General features: G+C 46.3%; 1 protein-coding gene across 2 annotated transcripts in view; it reads right to left on the bottom strand.

Annotated features, from left to right (window-relative positions):
• Positions 1 to 10403, bottom strand: part of CSMD1 (CUB and Sushi multiple domains 1) — a 1076183-nt gene extending 1065780 nt beyond the window's left edge. The window contains exon 1 of one of the 2 annotated variants that reach the window (XM_021390293.1): positions 10204 to 10403. In XM_021390293.1, the coding sequence (XP_021245968.1) occupies positions 10204 to 10270 (67 nt within the window). In that variant the 5' untranslated portion in view covers positions 10271 to 10403. The remainder of the gene's footprint in view (positions 1 to 10203) is intronic. The other variant, XM_021390292.1, reaches the window with a different exon arrangement.

Below are 12693 nucleotides of genomic sequence, written 5' to 3'. Positions count from 1 at the left end.
GTTCTGCAATCACATTTGTTCCTGGGTACACTGAATCCAGGGTTTTTGTAGACACAGAACTGCTTAAGTACAACAGTTTTAAAGAAAAACAAGCCACAACTTCCCTTGAGAAATTCTCATTACTAAAAAAAATAATACAATTCTAGGGAATTATTATTGGGAAACTTCACTTAATTCAGATACTACCTGGAAGATAACAGAAGTTAATGCTGTACATTGTTGTAAATCCATTCTTTTTATGGCACCATATTACCTGCAGATTATGACAATTCTGTGTGTAAAATTAAGTACAAAAGTGCTGAGATCTGCAGTCTTCCCTTAAAACAGTGGCAACTGTGTGTACTCAGCACTCCTGAAAATAAAGTAAAAATAAAGATATCTGTAAATCTAGACTCTTGACAATAAATACTACTTTCTGCCCCCTTTCCAGTTTCCTTGAACTTAAACTGCAATTTGTTTTTGAGGTAAAATGAACTCCATCAGGTGCTTTGACGGTTAGGTACGTACATGTTATTTTATTCAATAAATGGATATCTTCTTCCATCAGACATCTCAGAAAAAGAGGGTTGTTTTTCATGCGGAATGAGCATGATGAGACGTATCATAAGTGTATGCCATCCAGAAGTCTGTTTCTTTATCAAAAATTCATATAGGTAAGAGCCACTTTACCTTAACACTGTGGATACACTGCATTATCAGTAAAGTGCAGTGATAAAGTCAGTTACGAAGTAAAACAGAACAAAGATTTCTCTACAAAACAGAGCCTTGAGGTCCCACCCTACAGTCCTTACTCAATCAGCTCCCACTCTGAATGCGATGGGATAGAAAGACTTGCAAAAAACAGGTATGCTCATAGAGGTTGAATTATTGTGGTCCGAAGTAGCTTGACAATGAACTGGTTACTACTTTAAAAAAGACACACAAGGCTAACTGAAAGGAGGCCATAACTTAGTCACCCTCTCTGGTATACAGAAATTAAAGATCTGAATATACAATTACTAACAACAGAAACTTGGATTTATGGACAAAATGAGAATCAACACTAAAACAAGCAGTTAGGTCTCTCAGTTAAATAAAAGCTAATGATTTGGTTATATATTAAAAAAAAAAAGAGGAGAAGTGAGTTTACTTCGACACAACTTCTCAATTTTACTTCTAATGTGATATGACTCATCTCAAATCCATTGGAAAAGAAGTAAACAAACTGCACCAACTCAGCTGCCATCATCTGCCAGGAACATCTTAAAAAGAAAACTACTACTGAGCTACTTTTCCTGTCTTCATTAGAGATAAACTTATTTACCCAGTGGAAACAGCATTTCACTTTATCTCCATTTCTTGTATTATGCTTCCCTCATTGCTAACAGTAACCAATAAAATACCTCCTTAAGTCAATAAATTACTTCCATAAGAAGTAAATTAAAGTCATTTGGACTAGTTTTATATATTTTCAAAACAATTGATTTAATGTGAGATAAATATAAAAATAATAATAATAAAAAGGGGAAGTTCAGTTTGTTTAGTAATAACATTTTATATGGGAAGTACCTTAAATAGTAATTTAGGTATATGGACAACAACCTTTTGATTATGTTCCTCATTCATTGAACTAATGTTATAATTGGAACTGTAAAAGAAATAAAATGATTAGTTCTTCTTTGTTCTATAATCCTTCTCTAATCTAATTTCCTCAAAATAGCTGCAAGACAATATACTGCCACGAAGATGGAAATGACAATTATAAGCTGGCCTATCCACTCTTCATTATCTGTTATTGTTTCTACGATGACAATTTTATATTATCACATAGCTAATAAATGAAATCTAAATCACTTGATAATGCATCCGAAGTCAGCTTCACTGCTGATGTAAATCAACAGAGATCCAAGGAGGGGATTTCAAGATGTTGTATTTCTTAGAATAGTTCCTGTTTGTAGATTTTAAAATCCACTGGATCAGGCAGGCCCTTTGCTGGGCTAAATGATACTAAAACTGAAAAAGAGAGCAACTTGATTTTCCAAAATATTCCCTGAATCATTGCTTTAAAGAAATGACTTTGGAGCTTCTCAAGAGTTGACAGGAAAAATCTAAATTGTCATGGCAACATGAGTTGAAGAAATTCTTCTTTGCTGTTTGCAGAGATCATCTCCAAGCTATCAGCCTGTTTACTAAATGTTGCTAAAGAAAGCAATTAAAGGTTGATCTCTTCTCAGAAACAAATAAATTATACTATTGGTGAAAACAAGTGGACTGAGATACACTTCAGCTAAGTCAGAGATTTTGAGGCACCACTCATCTCCAATACAAAAGATGTTTCTGTGATTATTAGCATAACATTTCATATTAACAACTAGGAACTCAAATTCTCTTTATCATTATTTGATTTGTTCCAGTATCCCTGTTTTAATGCAAGGTCTCTCTGTGATGTGTGGCTCTAATAAAGGTTAGACTCCAAAACCAGAAAGGTTAATCAGATTTACTTTTTTGTGCATGTGTGTGAGTTCCCCCACCTTTGGATCAGGTCAGAATCTGGTCAGAATCCAACACATGGGGAACCCAAACTGTCTGAATGAGGACTCTTGTTTATAGGACATAACTTGTTCTGCACAGCAGAATGCTTTATAAAGTCTGTTTTAACTACATTATGTACGTGGGAAAAAAAAGGGAAATTTCAATGTTTGCATCTATTTCAGTACTTTAATACTATGATAAGGGCTCCCCTAAAAAGGTTTCATACAGAAACAAGTTAGATATGGCCAAGTACAGCCCGCAGTCAAAATGCTACTACTGCTGCTACTGCTGACTTCTTAAAATCTATTAGCATTACATTTTGCAGTGTGAGAGACATTGCAAACAATGGGTCAAGGTGTATGCTGGGGATATTTATGTGCTGAGATAAAGAAAATCAATTTCATTTCTCAAGAGAGATGTCTACAAAATGCAGAGGGTCAATGACTTCAATATTAGCAGTTGCTTGATTGTACAGAGGTTGTTAAAGTGAATTACAAAACAGCTTTTTCCCCCCAAATGCTTGGCATGACTCAATCCACGTATTATAAGAAATATCAGCAGGATGCCAATAGAGAATCTGGCTGCTGGGGCATAGCTAAAACAGTATACTTAGTCACTTGGAAGCAGTCAGATTCTGCATTGATATCCCACAGACATCAGTGAGAACAGACCGATTCATCACAACCATTTGTTTCACAACCAGAAGCATGTAAAATTAGCCTAAAATTAAGTGAAACTCTGAGCATTTGTTTTAATTTTATTAAAATAACCCCTTTGAAAATTTTACTGTTGTGCAAGAATCTCCACAAGCAGGACAAATAGCAACAATGGGTCAAAATGTTCCTTTTTGCTGTTTACTTTCTTAAGTACTGCCCTGAGAAGCATCACTCTCCCATGATTTCTTATTGTCACTGTCACCCGTGCTCTTTTTCTGAAGTTGAGCTCAAGGCAGATTCCCTGTCTCACATGGATTTCCACAACATCTGGCAGCTTGCTCCCTGGCAACACGACTGCTAGTTGTGCACCTTCAGCGGTTCTGCACAATGTGAGCCGCTGGATCCTGGCTCTCATGGATCTGCATTACATCCACCATGAGGTCAGGCTGAGCCCTGGGGCACTCCTAAAAGGCAAGCTCTAGCCCAAGCACAGCGCTCAGAGCCTAAGCTCTCTGTCACATATGTTGGATACTCTCTGCAAGGAGAGTCGTGCTTCCCCCTCCATTTCAGAAGCAGGCATTGCAGGCACAGGGAAGATGCTTTAAATCCAACCCACAGCTGGACCGGTGTATAAAAAACATCCTGTTTGTCACCTGCAGTGTGTTGAGGCCCACCCTCAATCCTGAGCTTCACACACAGCCCAATGCTGGCTGCATTTTAGTTCCCAGTGAGCACAGTGTTGACGTTCCAGTGCTGACGTGTAAAAAGTTTGAATATTCGCATTCTCTCTGTGAACATGACAGTGAGGGTAACACAAGTCAAAGAAAGAAAGTAATGACTTATGAAGAGTCGTATCTTGGCTACGTCTGGTCTGAAAACCATAGGATGAGGAAAAGAAATCTCTCCAGCCCCAGATTTGCCCTCTGACAAAGGCCTGCTGCAAACAACAGAACTATAAGTACATTTCTATTAAAAAAAAAAAAAATCAAACACAGGTGTTGCAATATCTTTCTATATTAAAAACAAGGAAGACAGAAAAGAAATATGAAGTAGTTCATGTTTTGCCAAATTTGCATGAAAAAAGCCATCACCTTGAAACTGAGTAAGACGTGAAGGTGCTGCAAAAGGTATTTTTAAAATGCTGACAAAACTTGATGCAACAGTTTGCAAAACAAACACTGCACACATTGTTTTATCCATTATTATTTATTCAGCTCTCTGTCAGCTGCAGCACTGTGAACATTTCTTTCGGAAAGCCACTGTACAACAGAGACATGAATACGGAACATGATTCTGTACTTCAGTATCCATGGGATACTGTAGGAAAGACATAAAACATCCGAAGACTAAAATGACACAGGCTTCTCTCTACATTGTTCTCCATAATTTCTTAAAGGAAAAAAAGTAAACATTGGAGAAACAAAAAGGGGAAGCAAGGCAGGGAACAGATAAAGCCATACTTGGAGATACTAGAGACCTTGTTTAAAAACAAAATATTCTTATAAATAAATAAACCTTTCAATACTAGCAATACTGATTGCTTGGATTCATCCAATTTTCCTTTGTCAGTCTTTCATGGATGTAAACACTGTGAGAAGTGCTTGGCCACCAGAGCTCACATCAGACGTGATCTGGATCCACTGCTCACCAGCAGTATCTGCTGCGTCTGCCTTATTTGGAGCACCAACATTTTCAGCAGTGGCCAATCCAGATATTGCCAAAATCAATAGGAATTTCACTTTCAACTGCAGCAGGACAGGGCCCTCATTACTGTCCAAAGATACATTTTCCTTGTTAGAGATGACATCAAAATGACGTTGAAAAAGGTGGAATCACTATTTCAGTATGTTTTAATGTATTGCTAAAACGAAGAACCTACCAATTATTAAAGATGTAACAAAAGGTGGTTTATTTTTGTACTGAAAATTAGAACTTCACTATAATTGCAAGGAATTGCGATTTTTTTTTTTGCTTAACTTTTGGTAAAATCCAATCATTGATGATATTCTGATTAATCAAGAGGAATTCTGATTAATCATCAGTAATATAACAGTGATTATACCTGTTAAATGAATGTGCCCTCCAGGTAAAAATTGCAAGAAACTTGTTTTCTCTCTGTCTCTTTTTTTTTTGTTGTTGTTGTTTAATGAGTAAGAAATGCAGAAAAAAATGTTTGTCTCTGAGCAAGTCAGACTTGTTATTGGCAATAAGATGCAGTATTACTCTTGTAAGAGTTTTCATTGCACGCTTGCCTCCATTTACTGTTCAATTACTAAATGCAGGCAACTGATGAATGTTGCCTTTGTGTGTCAATATAACACCAGCAATAATCCAAGTAATTTGTTTAAACAGTTATTCTGTAGAGAAATACTGATAACAAATATAGCGTAGATTTTCTTGAATGCGATAGAAGTGTCATAGAGCTGAATGAAATCTTTCATCCAGCCAGAACAAAGACATGTGAGGACAAAGTAACATCTCGCAGCTTTCCTCAGGCATCGATGACATTTTTCCCTATTTCAAAAGTTACTGGTTGATAAAAATGGCTTAAAGGAAACCACATCTGACATAGAAAAGTAAAGTGTCTAAGCAGAAGAAAGTGATTCACACACATTAGGAGAATTTCCATACTATTCTCATTCTTTGCTCCCTGCAGAAATTGGAAGAGCATCCAGTTTAGCTCATTTGAATCTCCTTAATTTCGCAGCCACATGGACAGCTAGAGGCCAGCTTCTGAATCAGGGACCCTGAGTGAAAGCCAGCTGCACACTCAAGTTTTACCAGAACTCACATCCAATTCTTCTGCTACTGCTTCAGTGCCTCAGTTCAACCAGCAGTGCCTCTTTTGATGCTGCAGCCCCTGCTGGCAGCAGAGAGCCCAGCACCATGCTGTGGGAGCTCCATGCACGCTCACAGGTGCTCACCAGCACAACAATGTCAACATGTTCAGAGACACAGCAGGTCAATAAGGATCTGAGCAAAACAAATTAAGTCGTATCCCTAAAGTCACTGGAGGTTTTCTTTATATGGTCACGCCACTCAGCAGTTACTTCTCCGAGGAAAGATTGTGAGAGCAACATCAGTGTGGAGGTGTGCAGATGACACGGCTTCCAAAAGTTGGAATCGGCAGTCCCTGAGGTGTCCCAGACCTTCTGGGGAGCATGAGAAATCCTGAATGTGCTGGTTTCTGTTTCAAACATTGACACAGTTTCAGACTGTTCCTAATTCAAAGAGGCTGAAGCTTTAATGTAAGTAGTACCTGGGCCAAAGTCCTGTAGATACCTTGTAAAAATATGTGTGCATCAATGCATGCACAATGATACTACCGTACAATGAGTAACAAAGAGATGAAGAGCTGGATTCTATGTCTGCATAAACAATAAGAAAAAAGGAAGAAAAAACAAAAAGGAAGTCTACAGGAAAAGAAAAGCACTCCACTCCTCCCTATAAAACTCAAAATGTCCACACCTGATCAAAATCACACGTGTCTCCATAAAGGGCCATGGAAGTGACAGTCAGTGAAATAAATGGGAAAAAGTCTGCATCATGCTTCTGCTATCTATAGACCACAGAAGATGCTGAAGCATCCTCACCAATCTCACTGCATCCACATGTGCTGCTGCCTGCATGGCCTCGCTCCACCAGCAGCTGCTCACACCGTGCCCTGCTCCACCCGCCGGGAACCCCATGTTGGCGGGTGGTGGGGCATCAGGTTGCTCGGAGAATCCTTGTCAAACTACCATGCTCTGCACTGTATTACAGTTCAATTTTTCCATACTTCCTATTCTTATACAGAGTTAAGGACATCGTATATATGTCCCCATGCAATATTACAGACGTGGCCAGAGCTGGCTGCTCTGTTTTCTGCCTTTCCATGGCCATTTCCCCGCTGCTCTGGAGCTGGGGTGGATGGAGAAGGCACCCGCAGAGCATAGAGTCGTGCAGTGGGTATCCAACACCCAGCTTTTGTTTGTTTGTTTGTATTTCCCCAGCTCATTTCCACTCCAATTTCTTCAGCCTTCTCTGGAAAGGAATGGAGCCTCTCTAGAGAGAGCAGCTTCACAGTGTGAGAAGCACTGCTTTGGAGAGAGAGTGAAAATACATGACTTTAAAAGAGAGAAACATTCTCAGTTCAACAAGAGGAGGCCTTAAACATAGCGGTAACTTTGTGTGATGTACTCACAGCAATTATTTTGACAAAGTGAGAGCAGCAAACAGAAGGTACATAAAATGTTTTGTTTTTTATTTCTTAAAAAAAAATAAAAGACAACAACAGAATGCTAAGCTATAGATGTGGGAGTCCTTCCACTGTGCGGATGTGATTTCAGACAGCAATGTGTTTCCTTTGCTATTTCCATTAATCTGAATGATACCTCTGAAGTTGCACCAGGAAATAAAGCCTTACGCACATTTTGTCAGAGGCAATTAGGTGGCGATGGAGGTGCTCTCGTTGGATATCTGAGCAAGCCCAGGAAATGATCTCAAAACCATATACTAGGATGATGAAACATATTAAGCAATACATATTCCTCCACTGAAAACAGCAGATCTCAGATCACAGCAGAAAGATATTTTAATCTTCGATCCTGAATTTCAGTCTCATCTCAGTCTAAATCTATCATTTCCTCCCCAGTAGTTTGGTGATTTTCTTACCAAAAATGGCACTGCCATATTTGGAGTTTCAAGTACATCACGAGTTTTTATGTTTGCTTTTGCAAGGATATAGCCCATTACAATTAGCAAATGGCTCTACACACATGGCCATCTGAGTGCAGAGCCGAGCGTCTGCTGCTGCTGTGCACAGCATTACAGCTCCATGGGGCAGCTCCAGGCATGGGGCTCCTGCACAGCACCCCAGCTTGATTCCCAGAGATTTTTGAAGCATAACAGACAGGGAAGGTTCCCCCAAAGGCTTTCCAAAATACTTAGACAAAACACCACCAAGGAAATCCGTATAAAGCTGCACCTCAGATCTACCACAAGGAACGATGACGTATGTTCATTTCATCCTTTCTTATTCCTTTAAAAAGTTAAAGACAACTGCACAGCAGCAGAGGGTTTGCATTTGGTTACATAGTGAGGAACACTGTGGAAATCAGCCCACCTCCCCTGTACTGACAGATAAGAGAAAACGTGTGGCAACACCTCCAGAAACAGCACTTTGTTGCTTTTTTTAATCACAAAATCCCCAAACAAACCAAAGCCCATGTGAATTCCTATTGTAGCCCCTATGGAATTACTTGATTACCAAGGTGACAGTAAACAGGGAGTCCTGGGGACCGATTCTTTAAAGCAGTGCGTGCTTTGGGAAGCCAAGGCTCTCCGTGTTCCCAGGGAAGGAGTTCTTTCACTCTCTAAACTATAAATGTAATTTCAGCCTCAGGATTACATTTGACTAAATATAGATACCTGTGCTCAATTGCCTGGGAAGGTAAATGGGAAAGAATTATGTCAAATGTCCCTGCTGGTTCCCCTTCTACCTGTTGTTTGACTTCAATATTAAGTCAGTTTGTAGCCCTTAAGTAGGTGTATTGCTGCTCCACATTAAGCGCTGTATAATTACATTCTGCAGAGCGGCATCGGAGGCAGTGCCCAAATGTTCCTGGCAAAGCCTTTGTATGTAAGCAAAACACGTCGGATCTCCGCTGAATAACCATGATCCAGCCTCCAGCTTTTCATATGTGCTGTCAGCCATGAAAAGAAAACACTTAAATGTCAAACGACAGAACCAGCCACAGTGTATTTAACAAATGAGCCGCGGGTGTCGGCCCGCTGCGGCGCGTCCCGGGGCGGCGGGGCCGTGGGGGCCGGGGGCCGAAGTTCGGGCACTGCGCTGACACCGAGCGTGGCCCCCCCGGGCCGTGCGGGGGCACCTCGCGAGGGAACAGCGGGCGGAGAGCGGAGGCAGCGGCGGGGCTCGGGCGGAGGCGCAGCTCCGGTCCGGGCTCGGCTGCGGCGCTGCCCGGGGATCGCGGCCACGGGGGAAGGCTGCAGCCTCGCCCCTCGCCAGGCGTCCGCCCCCCCCCTCCACCCAGCGCGACGCGAATAAAGCGTAAGAGTGTTAAAAGCAGCGAGGAAAAATAAAATGGTGGGGACGACGCGAAGCGCCGTGGAAGGGGTAAGGGAGCCGCACGCAGCGCAGAGCGCGGGGGAACGCACCGTCCTCCCGGAGGCGGAGGGGAGGGCTGCGGGGACAGTGCCGCTGCGGGATGCGCCGCCCGCGCCCTCACACGCGCACCCGCACGGAGCTGACGAGAGGCGAAGTGAATACCGAGCGGGGAAGTTGTTGTCTCCAGCGCTGAGGCAGCGATGGGGCTGAGGCCAGCCCCGAAGTTGTGTAACCCAGTTCTCTGCCGTCACCCCCACCCTCGTCTCCCCTCCCTCCCCGCAATGATTTTAAGGAGGACCCCAGACGGGGGTGGGAGACGAGGCTCGGCCCGGAGCCCTCTCCCCTCGGCACGCGAGTGGACCCCGGCCCCGCACACCCCCACAACGCCAGAACTCGCGGGGAGTGGGGGCGGCCGGGGGCGGCTCTGCGCGACACCCACTACGCGCTTCCCCTGAGCCGGGTAAAAGCGGGGCGGCGGAGAGGGGAAGCCCAACTTGCCGGCCCGGGGACTGTCTCTCCTCGCACGGTGGCGAGTGCCGTTCGGGCATGTGCGGAGAGCGAAGTGTTGGCAAACTCCGGCGCTGCCCAGGAGCTGATGCGCGCAGCTGCTCTCGCGGCGCAGAGGCGGCTGCTGCCCGGCTCCCGGAGCTGAGGGTCCCCGCGGGGAGCGGCCGGTGGGCAGAGAGCGCTCGGGGAGCCGGGGGACGGCGGGAGGGAGGGAAGGGAGCAGGGGGAAGGAGCCGGGGTGCTGGGAGCCGGCGGCTCGGAGCGCAGAACGGAGCGCGGGGAGGGAGAGCTCATGCGAGCTGCTGAGCCGAGCCGAGCTGAGCCGAACCGAGCTGAGCTGCGCTGAGCTGAGCTGAGGGGTAACGCCGTGAGCACAGCCTGCGCGAATCCAACCCCTAACGCAAGAAACCCAAATCTTACCCTGAGCCGCAGCGAGGAGCCCCGCGCAGAGAACCAGCAGAGCCTCGAATTTCCTCCAAGCAGTCATGTCTGCGGTTATTCCACACGCACCCGCGCTCGCACCGAACCCCCGGCGGCTCTCCTGGGCTGCGACCGCGTCCTCGGAGCGGCGGCGGGGCTGCGGACGGCGCCGGCTCAGCACCGCGGGGCGAGGAGAGGCGGGGAGCGGCGGCGCGGCTCCCGGCGCCTCCTGCAGGACTGCGCGGGCGGCTGCCTGCGCGCTGCCCGCAGCATCAGCCCCGCTCGGCGCCCGCGGAGCCCCGGCGCCGCCGGCCCGCCGCCCGCCCAGGGGAGGGGAGGGGAGGCGCGCCCGGCGCGGCGGGCAGCGCGGCAGCCACGGCCGCCGGAGGGGAGAGCCGGGCGGCGGCGGCGAAGGGAGAGGGCTGCGGGAAGCGCGAGGCAGAGGAGGAGGAGGAGGAGGGGAGAGGGAGGGATCGAGCAGAGCGCGGCGCAGGCAGCGCGGCGGAGGGGCTGCCAGCCGCGCGTGGAGCTGCCGCCGCCGCCGCCGGACTCAACCATCACTTCCCACAGAGAGGGGAAGGGGCCGGCAATGCGCAGCCGAACCCGCAGCCGCCCCTCGACACCTCGGGGCTGCCGCTGCCCTCCCGCGGGCTTCCGGGGACCAAAGCTCCCTCGGCCCCACCGCTGCCCAGAACCCCCGGGGGTTCCGCCGCATCCGCGTCTCCCTGGGCAGCGCCGGGCGGGTGTGCGGGTGTTGGGTGCATTGGGGTGGGGATCCCTTCGAACTCAGTCCTCATTCTGGAGGGACGGAGGCTTTCGGGTCCCAACTGCTCACGTCCAAGTTGCTCATCAGAGCGAGGTGCACTTCCTAAGGGAAGGTGAGGAGCCAGTTCAGCTCTCTCCTTGAGGAGCGCAGTTTTGCCGTTACCTCCCCGTGCCCAACGGCTTCTGTGGCCAAGAGAAATTTCTGCCACTCAGTAACCTTTCAAAATATTAAACCACCCCAAACCCATCCCCGTACATGGCAGCATCGGACAGCGTCTTCCCCAACAGCCCCCCATACCCGTGATGTCGGTTCCATGAGCTCATGGGACGGGTGCAGAAAGGCACCCGGACCTCGTGGTGAACCATTCAGAGTCACAGAGATTGCCACCGGCACCACACATTGGGCCTAACGGCATAATTCACGCTCACCTGTCTGTAATTAAAATACAAAGGCTCACAGGAAGGAAAGAGCCACGAATACCTTCAGAAAGGTAGTTTCAAGGTTGTAATTATTCACTTATTATTAGTTTTTCTTTCGTGGTGAAATATGCAAAGTTGTTTTCTCATTGTGAGTTGAAAGAAGGTGGTGAATGGGCCCTGAACGAGGTAGGCTGACTTTGTAATAAGCCTGTATTTATGGATAAACGTTGCGGTCGGTTCTCAGTCAAAAAAGCCCTTCGGGCCCGGCGAGCTGCCGAAATAGACGTGGCACTGCTGCCATCTCGTGGCCGCCCCTTCCTCCCTTCTGCTGCACCTCCTCTTCCTCGCCTTCCCCGAGCTTCCCATCAGCTCCAAGTGGGACCAGAGCACTTTCACGGCATGGACGAGGCCTCCGCAAACATTCACATTTTAACAATGCCTCGGGGCTCACGTTGGCGTTTGTGACAGTGATGCTATGCATCACTGCATAGGTGTTAGTACCGGCATCACACAGCCAGGATGCTGCGCAGTTACCCCATCGGTGCTGCTCCCCATGGACACCTCTCATTTACCTAGTAAATGAGAGCAAGGGTAAGTCCTAATGATCCCTAGGGAAGAATCTAAGACAGAAAGGTCACTAAACTTAAGCTGAGACTCTTCCTTTCCAGCCTGTGCTAATCTGAAACATTTCTGCAAAGATTCTTTTTCCTGCTGCTGCAGCTGGTCCAAGCGCAGGTCATGCTTCTCACTTTTGTTTCATCATATTGTCTGTAGAACTGAAGCAGTTACAAAGTCATAACCCCCCTTCCATGAGTGGTTCGGGGTCTAGCTGCAAACTAATGCTTGTATGGTTTCTTGCTGTCCTGTGTAAGTAAACACTCTGAAGCTGAGGAGCTACTTTTTAGCCCTTCTCATAGCACACTCTGCAGAAGCTCCAGTGTGACATAGTGTGTTCTCTTTGGTCTTGGCTCATCCTTGTTAGATTTACTGTTTCCTGAGGCTTGCCATTCTTCTGAGGATTTTCTAGGCTTTACTGAGCTTTTGGGACCTGGTGCCTTCTTTATGGAGTTAAACAGACAGTAATTTCTTCCCATCGCAGCACACAGATAAGGCCAAATAACCGTGCACCATAGTCACTGTCACTGCAAAAGAATCCCTTCTCTCCTTCCTCACATCCTATAACAGTAAGCCATATATGTAAACATTGGCCTTCGCCACGTTATCCCTTGTCCCCTGCGTTAGTGCCTTACCCTGATAAATGAGACAGCACAGATCACTGGCTGCTGCCTTGGGCTCCCTGCAGAC

Source organism: Numida meleagris, chromosome 3 (assembly GCF_002078875.1).
Source record: "Numida meleagris isolate 19003 breed g44 Domestic line chromosome 3, NumMel1.0, whole genome shotgun sequence".
NCBI classification, from domain to species: domain Eukaryota; kingdom Metazoa; phylum Chordata; class Aves; order Galliformes; family Numididae; genus Numida; species Numida meleagris.
The sequence above is the reverse complement of the archived record's forward strand: the minus strand, read 5'-3'. Positions and strand labels throughout refer to the sequence as shown.